Raw genomic sequence first — 25,648 nt, 5'->3', positions numbered from 1 at the left:
CACAGGGTCACCTGCTGGGTGAAGGAGGTCAGGAATTTCAGAGAGGAAAGCACAGGAAACGTAAGTGAGCTTATGAGAGATGGCCGCCTACAGCTGCCAGGCAGTGGGGGGTCCCCTGGAGACGCGGTTGCAAATGTATGGAGATGGCCAGGGGCTCTGCTGTGAAGCTCTCTGCAGGCAGACCTGGCTGCTCAGGTCCAGGGAGGGAGAGGACGGTGTTGACAAAGGGCTCCTGAAACGATGGACCCTGAACCCCTGCTTGACAGCACGGGGAGCAAATATGGGCAGACGGACTGGCTGTAGAAGGGAAGACCCACAGAGGCAGGGCTTGTTTCATTCAGTGATGGAACCCAAAGTGAGAACAACGCTTCGGACAGAACAGTAAATGCTTACAGCAGACGCCCAGTAAATAATGATTGTCAGAATGAAGTGAAGAAAATAAAGGTCCTGATAATGTCGAAAAATGGCTAAAACTAGAGTAGCTAAATTAGTAAAATAAGAGATGGGAAGAAAATAGCTCCAGTCTTAGGTTTTTAAGCATAAAAAGATTTTTAAAACTGCCTGCATTTGGCAAACACTCATTTATGAAGTCAGCACGCCAAGAGAGGAGTTCTAAAGAATCACTGTTCTCATCATTTTCATTCAAACTGGCGAGTCCTCAGATTACTGGCTCTGCCATCAGGACCAGAGGAAGCTCTTCCAAGCTTTACTTGAGCTCAGTGGCTCCCCCTCCTCCCAAACAGAAGAGGTGGGAGCAGACCCACGCCAGTCATTCACCAGCCAGTGACTATCTCCCCCAGTACTCACGGTGATATGATTGTAGATCAGCTGAGACCACCCGAAGAGATCGGCCAGTCTGTAAAATGCCGCCAGCTTACATCGCAGTAACTTCTCCCCTTTGTCATAGGCAATAGAATCAGATCCTCTAAGGTCGTTCACAGGAGTTACCATACCAAGACCTGAAATAAAGAAATACGAAGTGCAAAGATTTAATATGTCTTACCAAAAGGAAATCAAATAATAACAGTTCCGAGATGTTAATCTTCCATACTACACCATGAGGTCAGTCTCAAAAACTCAAAGACAATTTCATAAAGACCGTATTCCCCAACATTAATACAATCAAGTTGAAATCAATTAACAAAAAGGTAGCAAAATAGGTAGGATGCAATAAAGCAAAGCTCAGAAGGAAAGTTATAGTATTAAACATTTATTTTTAAAAACGGGTTTTTTTAATAATCTAGGTTTCTACCTTATGAAACTAGAAAGAGTAAATTAAATCCAAGATGAAAAGAAAATAGGAATAATAAAAGTAAAAGCAGATCTCAAACAGAAAAATAATAGAGTAAATCATTGTCTTGAGATTAAAAATGAAATAAAATAATGAAAACAAAATAAAATACGCCTCCAGGCTCATCAACAAAACACAGCCACGATATCAATTACCAGTGTAAGGAAGTGGAGAGGGGCCATCACTACACATCTTTCAGACACTGAAAGAATAAAGGCCCTGGTTGGTGTGGTTCCGTTGGATGGGTGTCGTTCGGTGAACCAAAGGGTTACCGGTTGATTTCCAATCGAGGCGCATGCCTGGGTTTCAGGCTCAATCTCCAGCAGGGGCGTGTAGGAGGCAGCCGATTGATGTTTCTCCCTCATCAATGTTTCTATCTCTATTTCCCTCTCCCTTCCTTTTTCTAAAATCAAAAACATTTTTAAAAAATAAAAGTAAAAAAGGATAAAGGGGTAATATGAACAACTATGCTTGCAAATTTTTTAACTTAGATAAAATAGACAAATTGCTTACGAGACACAAGCTACCAAAGCTCACTCAGTAAGAAACAGATATTCTGAGTAGCCCTATTTCCAGGCCAAATGACTTCACTGTGAATTCTATCACACGTTTAAGAAATAATAATACTAGTTCTACACAAACTCTTCCAGAGCACTTTCCAACTGATTCTGCCTGGCCCAGCATTACCTTGACACCAAACACATCCCTACAGACAACGAAAGCACACAAGAAGACACGTCCACAAAACAGGTGTAAATGATAACCTATTATTTCATAACAAGGTAGAGAAAGGCATTAATAACGAAAGTGAAAAAAACAACATTTAATACAATTAGGAAAATAAATAAAATAATAATTTTTAAAATAATTTGCTAAACAAAAAGTTGGAGAAAAATTAAAAATAATTTTTTTTAAATCAAGGAAATGAAAGGGATAAAAAGGATTTGAGGAAAAGGACAATTATAAAAGACAAACCAAGAAAATCCACTATGCACATAACAAAAGCAAAGCAACAAAATACATACTAAACACCAATTCAAGAAAATATAGCTAAAATAGTGCTGGCCAGTATAGCTCAGAGATTAGAGCATCAGCCCTTGCACTGAAGGGTCATGGATTCGATTCCTGGTCAAGGGCAAGTACCTGGGTTCAGGTCTGACCCCTGTTTCAGCCAGGGCTTGTGCAGGAGGTAACCAATCCTGTGGGTTGTGGGCTCGATCCCCAGCAGGGGGCATGCAGGAGGCAGCTGATCGCTGTGGATGAATTGATGTTTCTCTTTCCCTCTCCCACCCCCTCTCTCTAAAAATCAATAAAAACAGCCCTACCCAGTTTGGCTCGGTGGACAGAGCATCGGCCTGCGGACTGAGAGGTCCCAGGTTCGATTCCGGTCAAGGGCACATGCCCGAGTTGCGACTCGATCTCCAGTGGGGGGGTATTTGGGGGGGCAGCCAATTAATGATGCTCTCTCATCGTTTATGTTTCTATCTCTTTCTCCCTCTTCCTTCCTCTCTTAAATCAATAAAAATATTTTTTAAATAAATAAATAAAAATCAATAAAAACATATTTTTTTAAAAAGAGGTTAATAGTGAAGAGGGTGGCTGACTGGTAAATCTCTGTTTATACCTATGTTGTGGTTATAAAGGTGTTCATCTTAAAGTCATGTGTGAGTTATACATCATTTGTTCTATGCCATCTATATATGTTATACTTTACAAAAACGGTTAAAATTTGTTTCTAAGTTTAGATTTTTTTCTCCCTTTCTTTTTGTGGTATGACATTCTCAAAATAAAATTTCCTTTACCTCTGATTAGAAGACAATATGCAAGTAACTATGTAACATTATTCTTTTCTTATTGAATTCATATGAAATGTCACTGGACTCCATTAAGAATCCCTATGAAAACCTTACTTAATACTATTTGACCTCAAGAGGGAGGTTTGAGTTAGTAAATTAAATGTCTCTAGAAATTAGTGAGCTATGACTCTGGTGAATGTCAGTCCACCTCTAAGAACACCATGGAACAGACAGGTAACAGCAAATGCCAGGCGACCTAACGGAAACCAAGCCCTGGTGCTGGTCACTCAGAAGCAGACCATCCACGGACCCACCAGAGCCTGGCCCAGGCCCAGTACACAGGGGTCACATCAGCTGATGCTCCAGTGACCCTGGGCTCCACCTTTGACAACTAATCATTCTTTGCTCACATTCTCACATGTACCCAATAAATCCAACATTTTCCCTCTGGCTTTCTGTTGGAATTCTTCTGTTTCTCACTTATTTGCAAGCAGCAGTGAGGAATGGTGGGTAAGAAACGTTGGCCTGACTGAAATGAGTTCAGGCAAAATCAATGTGCTACCTACAACCATTATTTCTGCTCAGTTTAATTCACACAGGGTCTGAAAAGCCACATAAAAAATCATGTGGCCCAGCTGGTGTGGGTCACTGGTTAAGTGTTGATCTATGAACCAGGAGGTTACTGTTCGATTCCCGGTCAGGGCACATGCCCAGGTTGCAGGCTCGATCCCCAGTAGGGGGCGTACAAGAGACAGTCAGTCAATGATTCTCTCTCATCATTGATGTTTCCATCTCTCTCCCTCTCCCTTCCTCTCTGAAATCTATCTATCAATCTATGTATATATAAAAGTCACCTGCCTGAAAAATAAGTCTCACTGGCTCATAAAAGAGGGAGCCCTCTACATTCAAGACATTTTCAGGCTTATAGCCTATTTTTTACTAAAACACATTAATTTTCAAAAAACTCGATTCTATATATTACATGTATTTCAGGAAATTTTTCCTGGGAAATGACAGCACGTACAGTCAGGAGGTACTCACTCATGTTCAAGGCAGCCATTCCTCCTTGGGGGGCCGCCGGGTAGACACTCGGAGCGTTTGTGGTCATAAAGTCTGCAATCTGCTGTAACGCCAGCAGGCCGGTGGGGTTTTTCCCCTTCTTAAACTGTTCCTGTATCATTGACTCCAACTCTTCACAGAAAGCCTAGGAAACGGTAAATTCCAACAGTGAGACACCATTTCCTTTGTGTTTCTGGACAAGGCAAGGGTAACTTTCACGCAGACTGAGTTGCTGTTTGTTTTCATCCAGTCCTAGGGAGGTGGGTGGACACTCTCATATATAACTACTTGAAGCACAAATTGGTACATTCTTTCTGGAAGGAATTTAACAATATAAAAGCTTAAACATTCGGGCAGGCATCCTATTCCCAGGAGTCCTTTCTAAGGAAAACCTAGGGATGTGCTCAAGGTTTATCTGTAAGGATGTTCACCGCAGCAGGACTGACAGAAGGCAAAACAGGTGCGTCCACAGGTGAAAGTGCAGAAGAATAATGAGATGCACGGCCCCACCTCACCAGCAGCCGCCAGCCTTTCGGACCTCACGGACCACAGCTGGCAACTGCTGCACCTGACAATGGAATGCTATGCACTTTCAACATGAAAGACCAAGTAAATGGCATAAATGTACTCTTGACATATATTTGAGTTAAAAGGTTATAAAGCAACACAACCAGTTCGTTTAAGAGCAGATGCATATGGAAACGGAGAAAGACTAAAATACATCAAAATGCTCACTGTAATTCTGTGACAGAATCACTAATACATCAAAATGCTCACTGTAATTCTGTGACAGAATCACTACTAATTTTCATGTTCTACTTTACGCTTCGCAGTATTTTCTTCATAATACAGTTTTTAAATTACTTTAAAGTTAAAAAAGAAACCCTAATATATTCACCCTTCATAAATAATCCTAAATTAGGCAGAAAGGTTAATAAGTTGGGTTGATGGAAATTTTAACATGAAGTCACTACTGAAATACACATAATTTATAATTTCCTCAAAAATTATTAAAATAATTTTCACATATCCTATAAAGAAATAAATATTGTCAAATAATTATAAATAATATTTAATGTGAAAGTGTGAGTTCACTGATTATCCAGACCAGAGTATAAGCACTCCAAGGGCTGCTGTATGGCTGGTTCTATGTTAACCTTACTTCTAGTCTCTCACTGCTTGAGCTGAAAAGATAGATTGCAAAGGGACAGACTAAGTACACCTGTCACTTGAGGGAAGCAAACAAAAGCAAATGCAGTGGCATTAATTCAATGGCATAAAAGAATGCCAAGAGTCAGGAGCCCCTGCCTACCACACCATGCTACCTAATGCCATCCATCATACTCTGTGGTAGTCGAGGGAGGGAAAAGCTGGTAGGGCCTTGGACTGCAAGGAAAAATGTATCACTGACACATGGTTCTGGGGCCACCTTTGATGGCAATGCAGACTGCAAGGATACAGATAGACATGCACAGCTGTAGGTAAAGAGAGACACAGACAGATGCCCTACTAAACCTCACCGAGTGTGCTGGGCACAGGGCATACAAAAGCTCAGTTCAACAGCTCCCTGCCCTCATGGGCCCTCAATCTGAAAAACCAATCTATTTCCATGGTTTTCGAATCCATATACAGCTCTAAGGGAAGCTCAATTCAACATACACTACAACACGTGCCCCACACACTACACTCTGCACTAGTCCTCTCTCTGCTCCAGGATCCCATGCTGCCCTTAAGACGGGACTGTAAAGGGACTTGGCTGTCTGCACAGTGCCTGACATACGAGGTGCTGGAAGTCTATTTTCTCCACCCTATCCATAGTGATTTGTTGCTTTTATGTAGGAAAACTGTTCAAGCCAAAAGTCTAGATGTTAAACTGATTCTTTTTTTCTTCTCATATCTTCCTCTTATTTATCCCACATTCAAAATAAGACTCAGATGAGCCTACCCTCTCCACCTCTACAGCAGCGCCCTGACCCAAGCCACCGTCACCTCTTGCCTGGAAGACGGCTTTCTCCCTTGCCCCAAAGGATGCTTCCTTCTCTACCCCGAAAGCAGACTGAGTTTTGTAGAACTGAATCGTGTTCTTTCCTGTCTGCAGCCCTCCAGTAGCGGCTGTGCTCTGAGTGCAAAACGAACCCCTGACCTGAGCTTCCCCAGCCTTCCAGGACCTGCTCCCTCCTCCCTCTCCCATCCTATCCCTCCTAAGCTCACACACACTGGAGCCCATCAAGCTCGCCCAGGTCCTGGGAATGCACGTTTGCCCCTCCCTCAACCTGGAATGGTCCTCCCCATGCCCCCGCACAGCAGCCAGCTCCTTCTCCTCTCCGAGTCAGATTCACCTTCCTCCCTCAGACAGGCCTGAAGAGGAAGAGGAAGAGGAGGGGGAAGAGGAAGGAAAAAGATAAAAAGTATGAACAATAAAATGGCAATAAATATGTCAACAACTGAACCTAAATATCAAAATAAATGAACAAGGAATCCAATGAACAAAATAAACTGAATAAAATAGAATCAGCCAGAGGCATGGCAACATGGAACAGACTGACGGATCTCAGAGGGAAGCGGGGAGGGGACGAGGAGGGATTACATGCATTACCTACGGACACAGACAATAGGGTGGTAAAGGCCTGGGGCAGGACGGAACCAGGTGGAGGGGGACCATGGGGAGAGTGGGTAAAAGGGGGGACATCTGTAATACTCTCAACAATAATGATTTTAAAAAAGAAAAAAAAAGGCCCATCCTAACCAAGTCATACACAACCTAGTCATCCAACTGTTCTGTTGGTTCCTTACTGCATATCTCCAACTAGAATGCAAAGTTTGAGACTTCATCCAGGTGCTTACACAGGTGTTACATGTATGTCAAAACTCATCAAGCCGGACTTAAGACCTGTGTACTTTACATTACACCTCAGTAATATGTGAATAACAACAACCAAACAAATAAATCAAGTTAGGGGCTAATTCCTTGAACAGCACATAAGAAATAATAAACATTAATAAAAAAGTCAGTGACTATCTGCCAATGGCATCCCACAACATGAAGATAGTAAAGTAAGAATAGATGAGCAGAATGCGGTCCACAGAGCAGCAGCGTCCCCATGAGGGAAGATAAAGACAGCTCCTCTACCTAGAGATGCAAACAGAAGACACTTTGTTGGGGTGACTGTCGTTCAAAAGCTGATCAATCAGTAAATCAGGCACTGCCGAGGCCTACCATGGGCCCGGCCCCCAGCTAGGTATTGTGGAGGAAACAGTAATTTTTAAAAGGTGCCATAAATAAAGACTGAGAAGCAGTGAGAGTAAAAAGGAGAAATAAACACCTGCTACCCTTTATGACACTGAAGATTTTCCCCTGTTGTCTGATAACTTGAACTAAACGGAGTTCTCTTAACAACAACACATACACGGAGGCGCCGATTTCCTGTGTTAAGACAACCTGACTATGACACACACAACCGCGCGCCAGAGGGGCAGCACTGGAGAAGCAGCGGCTCTTACCGGACTCTGCAGAATCATGGACACTCTCTTCTTCTGCTCCATCATGTTGAAGTCCTGGCGAAGGTCAGGTGCCATGTTCCTCTCTCGCAGGTATTCTGGATTATTCTCATCCACCCTGTCGAAGTACCTCTCTTTGTGAGGGGCTGTGGTCGGGGGTGGTGAGGTCACCACTGCAGCCTGAGTATCACCATTCATTGCACAATCTTTCTAGGTTCCTACAGAATAAAAATGAAAGAAAGTATTGTTTCTGAATCAATGTGCAACAGCATTTCACAGTGAGCACACCAGCCTGATAAACACATCTGCAGCGTGAGGACCTCTGACAGCCTGACCATCAGAGCCATGATGTGGGAGGCTTCTTTGTGGCCCTGGCCGAGCAGCCATCTCCACCCTTGCACCAGCCAATGGCATTTCTTGTCCTTGCCATTGTTCTTCAGCAGACAACAGAACAATCTAACAAAGCTACTATGTCTTCTCACAACCTGAAGGACCAGATAGCAAAAATTTGACAAGACAGTTTAAAGTCAGGACATTATCCCACAAGTTCATTTCTGGAGAAATTTGATTTACGTTATTTTTCTAAAAAAGTTTCAGTAGTGATTTTTCAAAAGATTCCCTAAATAGATCAATAAGGGAGAAGGCTGCTCACACATCTATGCACACAAGTAAGAAATGACCCTCTTCAGCATCACCTTTTTGGTTCAATAGCAGGTACCGAAAATGTCAACATGCCCTACTTTGTGAATAAAACCTAAAAAATGCCCCAAAGGCACAAATTTAAGTCTGCTAATATGTGCCCAGCACCAAGAAGGTACTTACTTTACATTCTTTTTAACCCCAATCTTTTATTTGCAACTAGAGGCGCAGTGCATGAAATTCATGCATGTACAGGGTCCCTAGCAGCTGCCAGCTGTCCGCCGGGGCCTTCCTTCATTCTGCGCCGCCCCCTGGTGGTCAGCACCCATCATTGTGAGCGATTGAACTCCCAATGGGTTGAACTCCCGAGGGGACACTTTGCATATTAGGCTTTTATATACAGATAATGTTCAAAGGTACTAAATTATGTTCATCTTTAATAACTACTAAACCTCTAAACCAAGCATGTCAAACTAAAAGGTTAACAAGGGCCAAATAAACAAGGTTTAAGTTTATGTGGGCCACAAAAACACAAAAGCTTCAATTTTCATAGAAATGTAGGTTTATTTTGATAGAGACATACTGAATTCAAAGAGCTGAAATAAATGAGTCATCGTTAAAATATAGAACAATTTAATAAATATTAATATTTTTCTTGAATATTAACTTACCAGACACTAAAAAACTGCACAAATTAATAAGCATAACACAAATAAAGAAAAAAAATAGTTTGTGGTACCAACAGCCAAAGAATCAATTTAAGAAAACTTTTTTTTTTTAAGAAAAAAAATCAATTTGGACATTGCCCTTCTAAACCTAAAGATATGATAGAAATAACAGCAAGCTTAACCTGGCAGTATTTCAAGGACTGAAAGACAAAGCATGAAAATAACAGGGGACTAAAAGTCAACACAAAATAAAAGAACCGATGACCTAAAATGTAGTCTTTAAAAGTACTGTTCTCTAAATGCTTCCTTTAAAATTTTACTGTTGCCCTGACTGGTTTGGCTCAGTGGATAGAGCGTCGGCCTGCAGACTGAAGGGTCCCAGGTTCAATTCCAGTCAAGGGCATGTACCCTGGTTGCGGGCACATCCCCAGTAGGAGTTGTGCAGGAGGCAGCTGATCGATGTTTTTCTCTCTCATCGATGTTTCTAACTCTATCCCTTTCCCTTCCTCTCTGTAAAAAAAGATCAATAAAACATATATTTAAAAAATAATAATAAAATTTTACTGTTTACTTTAACCTAGTTTGCTCTAAAACAATAACCAAAGAACAAAACAATAATGGCTGTCTGACATTTCTCTAGAGGTAAGTGAAGCTGAACATTCTGAGCCAATGATAAAATGTTCTATTTCAGTTTTTTTTAAAGACAAAAGGATATACAGTATTTTAACTTCTCCATTACTAAATGAGTCCTGCACACCGCCCACTGGGGACTGAGCTTTCGAAGCCCAGGCATTGCTGTGACCAGGACATTTTAAGACATTTCATCAGTAAACAGGAGGAACACGGAAACACTTAAGAAGCAACCAGAGCCGGTTCCTGGTTCCCAGAGCTGACCGTAAGAAAAGGAACTTTGTAAAACCAACATGCTACAGATAAGGCAGACTGCTCCGTTTTTATTACAAATTGCTGTGTGAATGGGATAAGATAGACTGCAAACCAGATATACATGTATTTCAATCCTTTAATAAGGAAGTCTATAAACTTAAAATACACTAATTCTGAGCCCAATAATTAAAAATAAACATTCCCTGGCCAGGTGGCTCGGTTGATTGGAGCATCTTCCCGTACACCAGAAGGTGTTGGGTTTGAGTCCCAGTCAGAGCACATACCCAGGTTGTAGGTTCCATCCCCGGTCGGGAGGCAACTGATCAATGTTTCTCTTTCGCTCTTTCTCCCTCTCCCTCTCCCTCTCTCTCTCAAATCAATTTTTTTTAGTTTTTAAAAAAAATCCTCGGGCCCCAGCTGGTGTGGCTCAGTGGATAGAGCATCAGCCTGTGGACTGACAGGTCCCGGGTTCAATTCCGGTCAAGGGCACATGCCCAGTTTGCAGACTCGATCCCAGGAGGAAGCCTGCAGGAGGCGGCCAATCAATGGTTCTCTCTCATCATGGATGTTCCTACCTCTTCCTCTCCCTTCCTCTCTGACATCAATAAAAAAATATGTATTTTTTAAATCCTCAGGTGAGGATTTTAAAAAAGAGGTTATCTCTGATAATCTCCTTTAGAAAAGTAAATGAATAAATAAGTAAACAAAGAATTCCAGTTTTAAAGTACAAAATCTATAGTACTTGGTTTTCTGTCAGTTATGGCTTCAGGTTTCACTAACTTAATTTTAAGAGTGTGTTAAGACAGCAAATTTTTCCTAGGAAGAACTCTACAAAAAATTATTACTTAATCCAATATTTTTTTATGGAAAAATACAGATAAAAAAAAATTCTCTACATATGGGGCCAGGTGGGTACTTGAAATATGGGGGGACTTACTCTGTATAGTACATGATAGTCTAACCACTGTGTTGTACACCTCAAGCTAATACAGAATAATTGCAAACTGTAACTAAAAAAAAAAGAAAGAAACCCAGATTCAGGCTTTCAAAATAGGGTGAGGCAAAAGTAGACTTACAGTTGTTTGTATGGAAAATAATACAATTAATAAATAAAACAAAAATAAACTGTTTTGAGTAATCACAACTCTAAACCTACATTTGCCCCACCCTGTATTTTCCCCACTTTGGGGTTATTTTAATATCTGAGTAGGTTTATTTTTTAACTGAAAAAACAATGGATTCCATATCTGTCTTAGGAACACTCTAATTAATAAATCTCAAAGAGCAACAGTTTTACTTTGTGCCATGCCAAATAACAAGATGAAATCCATCTGGAAATAAATGTTAAAAGTAGCTTTTTGTTTTGTTAAGAAAAAAAATAATTCTGGAAACTTAATTTTTAAAATAGAAACAATCAATGTCTAATACACATATGACTTAACATAAATATTAAAATCTCAATACCATATTATAAAACTAAAGATTCTTCATTACAATACATATGAGATTATATAACATGTTTAAGTGAAAAGTATAAGATTCCCTATTCTGTAATCTTATCGACATTATAATTATCACACAGACAAGATTATATCATGGAAAGTAAGCTGTATTAAAGTTAAATAAATTGACTCAAGAAGCATATAAATTGCTATGATTTTACCTGTGTAAAATTTTAAGATGTCACAAATCTTAACGTGTTGATACCTAAATCAATGAAATCTCTGGGAACAACACTTTCAGACATACACATCCAACATAACCCTAAAGTCTGGGTGAACCACGTCAACCAAGCCTGGCCTGGCCTGCACATGTAACGCCTCACGTTCAGCCACCTGTCTCATCCTGCCCACCCCATTCTGACTAGCTACTTACCACCCACCTCCTGGAGGCGCAGCAGCCTCCGCACCAGTTTCTCTGCCTCTAGTCTCCTGACAACCCCACACCAATCCACTCTCCACAGCTAGCCAGAGGGAGGTTCAAAATCATGTCATTCACTCCCTGCTTAACCCGACAGCTAATTAAAGGACTTTAGCTGGATCGTGATTCAAACAAACTGTAAAATGAAAGATAAAGAATGACATTTGGGCTCTGGACAGTATGGCTCCGTTGGTTGGAGCGGTGTTACCAACCAACCGAGGATATACTAACAAATATACCAAAGACTCTTGGGGCCACAACAGAAATCGACACACCAGCAGGGAGAACACATCCAGCGGTGGGGGCAGAAAGAGCAGACAGAGGGTGTTATGGGCTGAATTGTGTCTCCAAAAGTTGATGCTGAAGCTCAAACCCCCAGTACCTCAGAATGTGACCTTATCTGGAAATAGTCTTTGCTGATGGATTAGCTGAGATGAGGCGGGACGCACGGGATATTAGGACACAGATACAAACACAGGGAGAAGGCCACATGAAGATCAGCGGAGGTGATGCTCCGCAAGCCAAGGAACCCAAAGATGCCAGCAAATCAGCAGCAGCTGGGGCAAAGCCCTGGAACAGACTAGAGTCTACCAGGGGTGGGCAAACTTTTTGACTCGAGGGCCACAATGGGTTCTTAAACTGGACTGGAGGGCCGGAACAAAAGCGTGGATGGAGTGTTTGTGTGAACTAATATAAATTCAAAGTAAACATCATTACATAAAAGGGTACGGTCTTTTTTTTTTTTTTTTTTTTTTAGTTTTAGTCATTTCAAAAGGGCCGGATTGGGCCCGCGGGCCGTAGTCTGCCCACGGCTGGCTAGACCCATGGTGGGCAAACTGCGGCTCGAGAGCCACATGCGGCTTTTTGGCCCCTTGAGTGTGGCTCTTCCTAAGCCTTAGGGGGACCCTAATTAAGTTAATAACAATGTACCTACCTATATAGTTTAAGTTTAAAAAACTTGGCTCTCAAAGGAAATTTCAATCGTCGTACTGTTGATATTTGGCTCTGCTGACTAATGAGTTTGCCGACCGCTGGCCTAGACCCTCCCTTAGCCTCAGAAGGAACCAACCTGGAGACCTTGATCTTGACTCTGGGCTCCAGAACTGACAGGCACGTTTCTGCTGTTTATGCCCCCCAATTTGTTATGCCCCCCAATTTGTAGCACAGTAAACCCTTGATTTTTCAAACCTCGACTTAATGGATTTAGGATTTAACAGACATTTCTGATTCATATGCCATATGTGAAAATTAACACCATGTTAATTTTAAAATGCTTTTAACCAAGATTTGCTTATAATTAAATTAACAAGTTATATTTTGTTATTAATTCACTGGTTTGTTTTTTTTGGGGGGGGGTGTTTGTTTTTTTGTTAATCCTCACCCAAGGATATTTTTTCCACTGATTTTTAGAGAGAGCGGGGTGGGGGGAGAGAACATTAATAAGAGAGAGACACTTAACTTGGTTGCCTCCTGCACACGCCCCGAAAGGGGGCCAGGGACAAACCTGCAACCAGGTATGTGCCCTTGACCTAAATCAAACCTGCAACACTTTGGTGCATGGGGCCCATGCTCTAACCACTGAGCACACCAGACAGGGCAATTTGTCTATTTTTTTAACATACCCAATTCAGACATTCAGCTTTATATAACAGACTTTCAGCTTTAGCGTTTAGAAACCCTCTCACCCGAATTCATCTATTATATTGAGGTTTTACTGTACAATGTCACAGCAGCCCCAGAAAACTAATAGAGGACTATCCAGAAAGCTTCACAGAAGAGATGCTGTTACTCATTTTAAAATATGTTTTTATTGATTTTAGAGAAAGGGAGAGGGAGAGGGAGAGAGAAACATCGATGTGAGAAACTGATAGGTTGCCTCCCATACATGTCCTGACTGAGGATCAAACCACTATCTAGTTATGTGCCCTGACCAGAAATCGAACCAGGGACCTCTCAGAACATGGGATAATGCTCAACCAACTGAGTCACACCAGGCAGGGCAAGAAATAACTTTTAGAGTCTGGCCAGTGTGGCTCAGTGGTTGAGTATCGACCTATGAACCAGGAAATCATGGTTTAATTCCCAGATTGCGGGCTTAATCCCCAGCAGGGGGCATGCAGGAGTCAGCTGATCAATGATTCTCATTGATGTTTCTATCTCTCTCTCCCCCCTCTGAAATCAATTAATAGATAGATAGATAGAGATATTAAAAAGAGAGAGATGCTTTTAGAGCTAAGCAGATGCTTCCAGGTGGCTGGGGACAGATGGCAGTCACCTGGTGAATGAACACCTACTGAGCTTCAAAGACAGCAGCACAAAAGAGGCAGCACAGTGAGGGAACGGTCAATGGCCCCTTCTTTCACACATGGTGCCTGGCACCAACTCAAGGAGCTTTAACGACCTGACTGAACTAGTCTCTCCAAACCTTTCAGCCTCACTCCTTCTCAAGCCCCAACTCAAATAGCTCCTGTTCTGTGAAGCTTTCCCAAGGCCCTGAGCTTGGCACTTGGCCTCTTGTCTTCCAAGACACTTTTTTTTTTTTTAATATATTTTATTGATTTTTTACAGAGAGGAAGGGAGAAAGAGACTCAGAAACATCGATCAGCTGCCTCCTGCACATCTCCTACTGGGGATGTGCCCACAACCCAGGTACATGCCCTTGACTGGAATCGAACCCGGGACCTTTCAGTCCGCAGGCCGACGCTCTATCCACTGAGCCAAACCGGTTTCGGCCCAAGACACCTTATTCTTACCTCCTTTCAGCCATTTTCAAACAAGACCAAACCACCTGTGTAGATGCTTGTTCCATCACCAGTTTGTGGGCCCGTGAAGAACAGGGACACAATTTCTAATTCATTTTTTGTAAGCAAGCCCTGGGAGAAAGTTTCACAAATAGTAGTGACTCGACTGTTTGTTCTTGAAGTAGGGTACCCGCTACAAGGGACACCCTAACTTCTCTGTAAGAGCTCCGTGAGGCTCACATCCCTCACCAAAAACCAGTAAATAACCAAGTGAGGTGATGACTGTGTTCACCAACCTGATTGTGGGAATCGTTTCACAATGTACACACATATGAAATCGTCATGAGGACCCTTTAAATATATTACAGTTTTGTCAATTATACCTCAACTAGAGGCCTGGTGCACGAATTCGTGCACGGGTGGGGTCCCTCGGCATGGCCAGCGATCGGGGCCAATTGAGACCAGCCAGCCAGGGAGAGGGGCCACAGGAGGTTCTGATCGGGGCAATCGGGACCAGCTGGCCTGGGGGAGGGGCTGCGGGAGGCTGGCCATGGGAGCGCACTGACCACCAGAGGGCAGCTCCTGTGTTGAGTGTCTGCCCCCTGGTGGTCAGTGCGCATCATAGCAACTGGTCAACCGGTTGTTCAGTCGTAAAGGTCGCTGAGGCTTTTATATCTATCTATATGTATAAAAAGCCCTTGGCCCTAATGCTGTAATGACCAAAGACCGGCGTGGGTGGGCAGGGCTGTGCGATTTCTCACACTAGGCTTCTAGTATATAAAAGCCTAAGCAACTGGAATGACCAAAATGACCGGTTGCTATGACACACACTGACCACCAGGGGGCAGACACTTAATGCAGGAGCTACCCCCTGGTGGTCAGTGCACTCCCATGGCCAACCTCCCCCGGCTGGCCAACCTCCTGCAGTATTTCCCCACCAGCCGGCAGCACCCGGGGCTGGGACGGGGAACTGGGGGTGGGTGGTGGTGATTGCAGCCCCTTTCCCAGAAGGGCCAAGGGCCAGCTCCCTCCTTTGGGCCGGCAGTCAACCTCCCATGCCCTGTCCCTCCCCCAACCCAGCAGACCCTGATTGGCTCGCCGCCTGGCCACCATGGTGGTAGCACGGCAGTGAGGGAAGGAGAAAAGGGGGAGGCAGGGAACTGCACGGTGGCAGGGTGCGGACAATGGGGCGTCAACGTCCGGCGTCCATTCCTTCTGCACCTGGCCCAGCAACTGTTGCCTCCTCTCCGGCCCGGCCCTGATCAGCCTGACCCCGATCAGCTCCGATCACTGACCAGGCCAAGGGATCCCATCGTGCACAAATTTCATGCACTGGGCCTCTAGTATATAGATAAAGCTAGGAAAAAAAGCTTTTAAAAAAAGTCAAAGTGAAGCCTTTGCTGAAAAAAATGACAAGATTTTTTTTTTTCAAGTACAGTTGACATACATTAATTCCAGGTGTAAAATAGTGATCAGACATTTATAGACCTTAAGTGATCACCTGTAAGTCCAGTACCCACTAGGCACCATAGTTATTACAATATTGACTATATTCCCTAGGCTGTACTTTATATCCCAGTGACTGTTTTGTACCTCTTAACCCTTCACCTTTTTCACCCCACTGCACCCCTCCCCCCTGGCAATCATCAGTTCTCTGTATCTTTGAGTTTTTGTTTTGTTTGTTCATTTATTTTGTTTTTAGATTTCACATGTAAGTGAAACCATATGGTATTAGTGTTTCCCTGAAGAGTGGCAAGACTTTAAACAGGCGTAGAGGAGCCGACACTTCGGGCTAAGCCTGGCAAAGGGCTCGGAACAGCGCTGCAGAGACAGTCCACACCCTGCCGGCGCCTCGGGTGGGAAAGCAGAAGAGACTTGGATGCCCAGGCCAGAAATCCATCACAAACTCTCAGAAACCTAACATTCTAGAAAGGGTGCAGTGCCAGTCAATGAAAAGGAAATCAAACCCCTTTTCTACCGGCAGGAGGGAGCCCAACATTGGATCCACCCCCTACATAAAGGAGAACCCACTACCACGAGTCAGAACCCTCACTGCGCACGTTCCGAGCCAGCTCCCTACTTTCGCAGGACAGACGCCCTCCTATGTTTAAGGTTCCTCTGCACAGCCTCAGGCTGACGAAACACGTCCTGCTTGGGACAGTGAGCTCAAAGCCTTTAATTCCTCTGATCAGATTATTTCTATTCCCGTCTCTCCAGATGTTCTTTAACAGATAAAATGGCTCAAAAATCCCCTTTAAAACAATCACTGTTTACTATGTGGTAAGTACTGATTAGAAACTCATTTTTACGTGTATGAACTCACTTTTTCCTGCTGATAAGAAAACTGAGGCCCAAAGCAGTAATGGGGTTGCTAGGTCTGACCTCAGGCTGCCTGGCTCCATAAAATCTGCCCGTAAATTCCATTACCTACCATCTGTGGCCATCACATGTCCCAGCAAATTCAACTTAGAAAAGAGAGCAAGCTCTGGCAGGGCATCTCAGTGGTTAGAGCGTCATCCCAATACGCCAAGGTTACAGGCTCAATCACCAGGAGGGCACATACAAGAACTGCATAAGTAAGTGGAACAACAAATCGATGTCTGTCTGTCTGTCTGTCTGTCTCTCTCTCTCTCTCTCTCTCTCTCTCTCTCCCCCCACCCTCCCTCCCACTCTCCCTCCCTTCCCCTTCATCTCACTAAAAATCAATAAATTTTTCAAAAAGAAAAGATACCTGGGCCAGTGTCGCTCAGTTAGTTGGCCGTCATCCCGTGAAATAAAAGACAGCTGGTTCGATTCCCAGTCAGGGCACATGCCCGGGTTGTGGGCTTGATCCCCAGTGCAGGGCGTGCAGGAGGCAGCCGATCAACAATTCTCTCTCATCACTGATGTTTCTATCTCTCTCTCCCTTTGATAAAAATATGTTTAAAAATAACATAAATAAAATAATAAGCATCACTGAGGTATCAAATGAACAGAGTACACAGTATTTTGCATTTCCAGTAGCATGTTGATACCAAACATTTGTTTAGTTGAATTAGAGTTGAATACATATTTTTTAAATTAAATCTTTACTGTTGAAAGTATTACATATGTACATATCTTAAGTGTTTCCGTAGGGTGACCCTCTCCTGACTTTACAGGTGATAAAACGTAGGTTCTAAGAGGCTGTCTTAGCCTGAGGTAGAAATAGCAAGGTAACAAGTTCTCAAGTTGCGTTGGGAATGTACAGGGTTAAAAGAACCCCCCATCGTCTCTCCTCCAAAATGACTGCGCTCCCACCAGAAGCACTAGGAGGAGCATGTCTTTAAACCCATGCTGGCTCCACTGCACAGCCCCCACCCCCCGCCCCAAAGCACTAGGTGCCTGCCTCTGCCCACCAAGCAGGCCTGATGCCCCTTCCTCTGGTGTCGGGAATGACGGGCAAGGTTTACTGCTGACCAACAGGGCACTGGCCACACCGGCCCTGGAGCCGACAGCTACTGGGGGAGCACAGCCCCTCGCCCACCGGGACAGACAGACCGGGCCTCATCCTTTTGCGCAGTCTGACAGCATCTCACACTGCGGTCTCAGAGGAGCAGCTCCACAAAAGTGGGTTCAACTGAGGGGTTAGTGGGCTGTGGAGAACCTCAGAGCCTTTCTCACTCAATGTGATGAAGTTCTCTGTCATAGTTTAAATGTTACCCCTTCGTTCTATTTATTTCTTTTATTTTTGTTAATCCTCACCTGAGGATATTTTCCCCACTAATTTTTAGAGAAAGTTGGAGGGAGGGAGGGAGGGAGGGAGGAAGGGAGGGAAGAAGGGAGGGAGGGACACACATATCAATTGGTTGCCTCCCTAACCCAGGATAGAAGCTGCAACCCAGATACGTGCCCTTGATGGGGAATTGAACCTGTGACCCTTTGGAGTGTGGGCTGGTGCTCTAACCACTGACCCCTTCATTTTAAAAGTAGGAAAACTGGAGCTCAGAGAAGAGAGAAGATGGCAGAGAGCAGCAGCCTGGTGTATGTCTAGTCACCATGTTGCTCACTACTTGTGTGATCCTGGACAAGTTGCTTAACTCCCCCCTGGACTCAGTTTCCTCACTGATAAACTGGGTGTTGTAGTGACAGCCTTAAGGGATATGGTCAGAAATGCTATTTGGAGCATTTAACAGAGCGTCCGGCAGGCAGACAGTGGACACACAATAAAGGGTGGCTATGATCACTGGACAAAGCTAGGACTAAGTGTCCTGGCCAGCCCTGTGCGCATGCCACAGCACTGAATTCCTTCTTGCTCACATTTTTGTTGTTGAGCCAAATAAGTAAAAAAATTTTTTTTAATATATTTTATTGATTTTTTACAGAGAGGAAGGGAGAGAGATAGAGAGTTAGAAACATCGATGAGAGAGAAACATCAATCAGCCGCCTCCTGCACATCTCCCACTGGGGATGTGCCCGCAACCAAGGTACATGCCCTTGACCAGAATCGAACCCGGGACCTTTCAGTCCGCAGGCTGACGCTCTATCCACTGAGCCAAACCGGTTTTGGCGTAAAAATTTCTGATATCTGTCATAACTACAACTGATAAAATTAGTTTCTCATAATTTATTTCTCATTATCACTACCACCTTCCTGCATTAATATCCAAATAACTTCTAAAGTCTTTAAAAATTCCAACTGATAATTAAAGGGGAAAATTATAAAAGTCTAAAAACCAGAAATGAAAAAAAGGCCAAAAGCAAATTTAAACAAAGAAAAATTATGCCTCAAATAACATCTATTTATTAGTTTTACTTAATCAAAACGGTGCCATTTCAAAAGACCTGACAGCACTGAGGAAGAGGAAGAATGCAAGTCTAGAAGACTCTGCACTCAGGATGGAGAGCAGCTGCAGATCCCATGTGACTTCAAATGCAGCTGCCTTGGAGCTAAAGGATAAACCACCTTATTTTCCACTGACTCTGTATTCACTTACCCATCAAACATGTACTGAGCACCTACAGTGAGGCTAGCAGGGCCAGGCATTGCTCTTCCATCTGGAAGCCTGGGAGATACCAGGGCACGAAACAGATTTCTGCCTTCAGGGAATTTACATTCCAGCAGAGGGGGCCTGGCAGGAAACCAGAGAGTAAGTCAATCACACAGAATGTTAGAAGGTGACATCACAGTGGCTAGGGTGTTAGGCACGCCAGGCAGAGAACAGTAGAGCTAAGGCTGGAGAGAGGACTGGCATTTGTTGTTGGGGAGCGGGAAAGGGGGATGGAATTAGTCTGTTTGCCATCATTTTCTTTAAGCACTGAGATATTTATATTTCATCTACATTTTGGTAAATAAGCAAACAAAGATACAAAGAGGTTCACGCAAACCTAACGAGTTGGAAACAACTCTAAATTCTCCCCACGTCTTGTATCCCTGTTTCTACTCTTAAACTCTTTCTCCACAATAATGTCATCATCCCGTGCCCCGCCCCTGCTTGATGCCCATCATTGGCTTCCCACAGGCCCTAGAATAAATTTGAAATCTTGACCACAGCCAGCCGGGGCCTCCCCAGTGTGGCCGGCAGCTGCCATTCTGAGTCCCAGATCTCCTAGCCTCCCTTCTGTCTGCACACTCCCAGCTTTCCCGCCGCAGAGCTTTCAGAACTGCTCTTCTCTGCCCAGAACAAACTGAATCCAGCTACTGGGAGTGCCTCACTCCTGTCAGCCAGGTGTCAGGTCAAATTTCACCTCCAAATGTTGAGACTGGTTTCTCTGGCAACCCAATCCGAGTACCCCAACTCTCAGGTCTCTGAAATCACCCAGGGTGTTCTGCATTTTCTTTCTCTTCAGGGCACTTATCACCACAGTCAGAAAACTAACCATGGAGCCAGACTCCTGCTCTGTAAGCTTGGGGGATGAGTGGTCTTAACTTCTCTGGTCTCAGCACCCACAACTGAAATAACAAGGTTAACACAGAACCACCTCAGAGTGAATCATGTAACATGCGTGGCACAGTGTGTGACCCACAGGAAGCACTCCAGTGTTATTACTAGGGTTACTATCAGAAACTCATTGCTTGTCCCCTCTATTAGAATGTAATCTCCAAGAAGGCAGACTTGTCTGCCTCGTTCACTCCTGCATTCACAGGGCTCACACTGAATAGGTCCTCAGTCAATAGATATTAAGGAACAAAGCCAGTTCAGGTCTACCATTCTGGACTGGCAACGCAAAACTGGACGCATCTATTAAGTCAGAGGCATCTATCTGACTTAAGAAAAGCTGTCACTGCTTCATTCAATCACAACTGACGTATGACTGCAGAGGCTCTGGGGATCGAGCAGCTCACTAAACAGATCCAAATCTGAAGTTCCAAACTGCAAATGGACAGTCTGTGTATCAAACTGGGTTTTGTGTTTTGAGTTACCTGGGTTTTATGTTTCTCAGAATTACGTCAATTCCCAAAGTTTGTATACAGAGCAAAAGTAGCTTTATCTGCCTCTAATGGGCTAGACTTGAGACTCAAGCAAGTACAATTCCCAGAGGTAGGGAAATAAGAAAAGCAAGAAAGGAGACTTCTAGACCTCACCACTAAGTGTACTGGTGCTTACAGGGAAGCCCATAAAGACTGCAGGAAGACAAGAAGCACAGGTTGACCAGACACGTGAGTACAGAAAATTCTAAGTAAATTTAATAAGAAAAAAAACCTACCCTGCGCTCCAGTGACACACATTAGGGGCACTGTGTGCCAACACCAGCCTAAGGGGAGATATTTCCCTGAAAAATGTGTGGCTCCGTACTGGGGGCACATTTTAATAGTTATGAAGCAGTGGGATGAAGTATTTAATCATATAAATGACCTACTGAGTAAATGTAGCCCATACTTCAAGTTGTTCAAATAGCACAGACACAACTGGATTGCAGCCATGTAACAAGGCGAATACACAACAAAGACAGACGTCAACATGGCTAGACAAGGGCTTCTGTGAACCTCTCCTGCACTCTGCAGCCCCAAGTACCTGAAGGCTGAATGGGAACAGGCTGTTTGCTTGGCTATTTCCGAGTGGTTGCAATAGCTCTATTCTCCACCTACCATCTGCCTGAAATCAGTGAGGCCAGTAGGTGGTAAGTACATGCGTGGGTGACTTTCAGGTACTACAACTGCCGGAAAGTGGTGGTAATAAATGGGAAGAAGGAAGGTTTTGTGGTCATCAGAGTTCAAACTCCAGCCCAGATTCTTACTAGAACTGTGCCCTGGGCAAGTTCACTGTTTTTTTTTTTGTTTTTTGTTTTTTTAAATAGGTATGATTTTAATTTATTCACAATAGACAGATATTGTCTTGTCATTTTTTTTATATATTTTATTGATTTTTTACAGAGAGGAAGGGAGAGAGATAGAGAGTTAGAGACATCGATGATGAGAGAAACATCGATCAGCTGCCTCCTGCACATCTCCTACTGGGGATGTGCCCGCAACCCAGGTACATGCCCTTGACCGGAATCGAACCTGGGACCTTTCAGTCCGCAGGCCGACGCTCTATCCACTGAGCCAAGCCGGTTTCGGCCAAGTTCACTGTTTGTGCGCCAGTATTTTCACTGGTAGAAGGGGGACGATAACACCTATCTCACAAGACTGCTGAGGAGTGGGCATGATACGCTCAACATGAAGTCCTGTTCACTGGTTAGCATAAGCTTGACAGCCAGGACTTGAAACTCCTCTCCTTGGCTTTCAAAAACCTGGAATACAGCACGGGCTGGTGTGCTCAGTGGTTAGAGTGTCAGCCCACCCACTGAAGGGTCGAGAGTTCGATTCCCAGTCAAGGGCATGAACCTGGATTGCAGGTTTCCCTGGGCCCCGGTCATGGTGCAAGTGGGCGGCAACCAATCGATATGTCTTCTCTCACATCCGTTTCTCTCTCTCTCTCTCTCTCTCTCTCTCTCTCTCTCTCTCTCTCTCTCTCTCTCTCTCCCTTCCTCCCTTCCTCTCTTCCACTCTCTTTAAAAAATCAATGGAGCCTGGCTCAGTGGTTGAGTGTCGATCTATGAACCAAGAGGTCACGGTTCAATTCCCGGTTGGGGCACATGCCCAGGTTGCAGGTTCAATCCCCAGTGTGGGGCATGCAGGAGGCAGCCAATCAATGATTTTCTCTCATCACTGATGCTTCTATCTCTCTCCCTCTTCCTTCTCTGAAATCAATAAAAATACATTTTAAAAAACACACCTATAATATAATAAAACACACTTAACACTAACGAGTAAATTAATCTTTGGTAGTTACAATTCCCTAGAGTTACTTTACTTATCTAAATGAATATCAATAGCTCCCATATATAAACCCCATTTTTTAAGAAGTACTTAACTTGGGGATTGAGGAAAACCCTATAATTTTTGCATATCCCTGTTGTTTAAAAATAAAAAACAAAATGACTAAAAACTAGAAGTCTAACATTTGTATATGCATAGATGCTTTAAAAACCTCAAAATTATGAGGCTGTAGATTAGATTTTTAGAAATAAAATCTTTTCAACTGGGGGGAAAAAACTTGGACAGTAGAAAAGATTCCCATTCTGTGAACAGCTGACTTTACCCAGACACACTAAGGGGCGACTGGTCACTGGAACAGCGGGAGAAATCCCTCCAGACACAGGCCGGAGCATTAAGCAGTGTGCCCGGAAAGGAGAACCTCTAAAGCCCAGAGGAGCAAAGAGGACGCCTATCCCTCCCATCTGTCATTTAATACTTAGCTAAGTAACACCAGCACTTTTAACCTGAACTTAGCCCGGCTTTGAAATGAGTGAATAGGTCATTCTTTCCCAACTATGCTATACTGTGTGTTGAGAAAAATCTCGGAGCCCTGACCTTGCAGCCTGACTTCTCAGGGTTCTACAGGATAGAAATGACCCATCTAGTCAAGTGTTTCACCCCAAGCCTTAAATGAATATTGACACCTCATTTACTTAGGGGACGCAATTCTAACCAGATCCCAAGAGTATGACATACTTCAAATGATTTCCACACAACAGTTCAGAGCACTTCTCAAAAACTACAGCATATTTCAAAGAAGCCAATAAAAATGTGACTCAGATAACTGTAACACCACAAATAAACATCCCAGAAAATGTGACTCCTTTAAAAAGTTGTAGTTGTAGGGCCTTGCCTACAGTGGGAGCTCAAAGAGCAGTTGCTGAATAAAATAGCAGAAGAAGACATCTTTAAATAACCATTTAAAGAGTGAACCTGACAAAAATGTACAATAAAGGGAACCCCAAAAAGGGTTATAGAATTAATATAAAATTTCACTTCCTCTTTGACTCACATACTCTGAAAAGGAAGTAGAGATATCACTAAACTTTCCCCACTTTGGTGGATCAGAAGTGGCTACTTTATCTGGCATTTCTCTGATTAGTAGACAAAGATGAATGCTTTTCATGTATATTTACATCTGAAATTTTCCATAGGGTCTATTAATTTCTTTGTCCGCCTACCTCTTTATTGAAATCTTGATGTATTTATTCCAACAAATTTGAAAGAAAAGTATGTGTATTGACCTTTTGTTATATTTGGCATTCCATAATTTTATTTTATTTTATTTTATTTTTTAATATATTTTATTGATCTTCCACAGAGAGGAAGGGAGAGAGATAGTTAGAAACATCAATGAGAGAGAAACATCGATCAGCTGCCTCCTGCACATCTCCCACTGGGGATGTGCCCACAACCCAGGTACATGCCCTTGACCGGAATCAAACCTGGGACCCTTCAGTCCACAGGCCGATGCTCCATCCACCGAGCCAAACCGGTTTCGGCCCATAATTTTATTTTTAATGAGTAAATAGTTTAACATTTTGCATATTTAGTTCTGTAAACCTTTTCCTTTGAGTTTTGCTTCTAAAGAAAATGTTATCATTCCTTCACAAGCACATGGCTAATAAAATGCAGCAAGAAAGTTTTAAGACCCTATCTCTGACAAACATTTTACTTTGCTATTTCTCCACAATCTCTAGAATTGTAAACATTTCTCCTTAACCCATCTGGAACTCATTTTGGTGAATGATATTTTCCAGTTATCTCATCACCAATTCTCTCAGAGACACAGAGGCATGTTTCTTCACTTCCCACCAGGACGTTTCAACTTTGCACCAGCAGCACCCACTACTGCCTCATAATCTACTGCCTGATGAGGAGACGGTTGATCATCTTTTGTACCTCAGTTTCCTCCTTCATTTGTAATAAAATACATTCAAATTATGTGTTCCAAGACTGTAGAGGCAATCCATACACACACACACACACACACACACACACAATTTTAGTAGATGAAGATATATATATACACACACACACACACAATTTTAGTAGATGAAGATATATACATATATGTATATATCTACTTATATAAAACCCATGGGTGGTGTTCATCACATATAGATGAACAGCCGAGACCCAGCGGAAGGAAGTCAGTCCTACAGGGGTTGTTTTGGCAATGGCTGCGCCCTCCCCCAAGCTGTTTCCGGGAGCTGTTTCCCGTAAGGGCGGAGTTTGAGGCAGGAACCCGACCTGGGAGTATGGAGGCAGATCTTTCTAAAGTGTGCCGCGCCAGCACGGGGTGAACCTGAGTGGGGCGGCTGAAAGGCTTAGAAAAGACAGACAAGAGAATGAAAGCCGGGTCTCGGTGGGACGCTTGCTTCTCTGAGAGACAGCGAGCACGCCCACAGGCATGCCTTTATTTTATAGCAGATTCTACCAGGCAAAGTAAGGGCGTGACCAAGATGTTTACAAATATTCTCCTGGGTTTCAATGCTACTCAACTACATGCACCTGAACTCTATCAAGCCCACATCACTCAGGCACGTGGGGCCACGTGTTCGGACCATAGGTTCAAGCTCACAACTACAGCTGTTGGCTATAATTGTGCTGGGAGGGCCCTGCCCTCCAAGCTGGGACTTGCACGTGGCAATGAGAGGACTGTGTCCTCTCATCAGTCCAAGGCTTGAACCTGTCCAAAACACTGTAGCGGCTCCCCACAATAAAATTTTAATTCTGTTTCTTTGTTACTAATGTTGTGGCCCCACCCCATAACAAAGAAACAAAGGAAAATTTCCCCATCGAATTTCTGAATAGTATTACTCCTTCGGGAATGCCGTGTCATAAATTAAAATTGAAAGTGGGTGCAATCATCATGCTATTGAGAAATC

The 25,648-nt window shown here is 43.4% G+C and overlaps 1 protein-coding gene across 16 annotated transcripts in view; it reads right to left on the bottom strand.

The window, feature by feature from the left end:
* Positions 1 to 25,648, bottom strand: part of ADD1 (adducin 1) — a 76,402-nt gene that overhangs the window by 23,385 nt on the left and 27,369 nt on the right. For 15 of the 16 annotated variants that reach the window (XM_036327072.1, XM_036327081.1, XM_036327086.1 and 12 more), the window contains exons 2-4: positions 7,648 to 7,862; positions 4,129 to 4,291; positions 808 to 959 (exon numbers count right to left, since the gene is read on the bottom strand). In XM_036327072.1, coding sequence (XP_036182965.1) covers positions 808 to 959; positions 4,129 to 4,291; positions 7,648 to 7,842 — 510 coding nt within the window. In that variant the 5' untranslated portion in view covers positions 7,843 to 7,862. Of the gene's footprint in view, positions 1 to 807; positions 960 to 4,128; positions 4,292 to 7,647; positions 7,863 to 19,452; positions 19,588 to 25,648 lie in introns of all 16 variants that reach the window. The other variant, XM_036327078.1, reaches the window with a different exon arrangement.

This window comes from Myotis myotis, unplaced genomic scaffold (genome assembly GCF_014108235.1).
Source record: "Myotis myotis isolate mMyoMyo1 unplaced genomic scaffold, mMyoMyo1.p scaffold_m19_p_1, whole genome shotgun sequence".
NCBI classification, from domain to species: domain Eukaryota; kingdom Metazoa; phylum Chordata; class Mammalia; order Chiroptera; family Vespertilionidae; genus Myotis; species Myotis myotis.
Note: the sequence above shows the minus strand (reverse complement) of the source record. Positions and strands in the feature narration are given on the sequence as shown.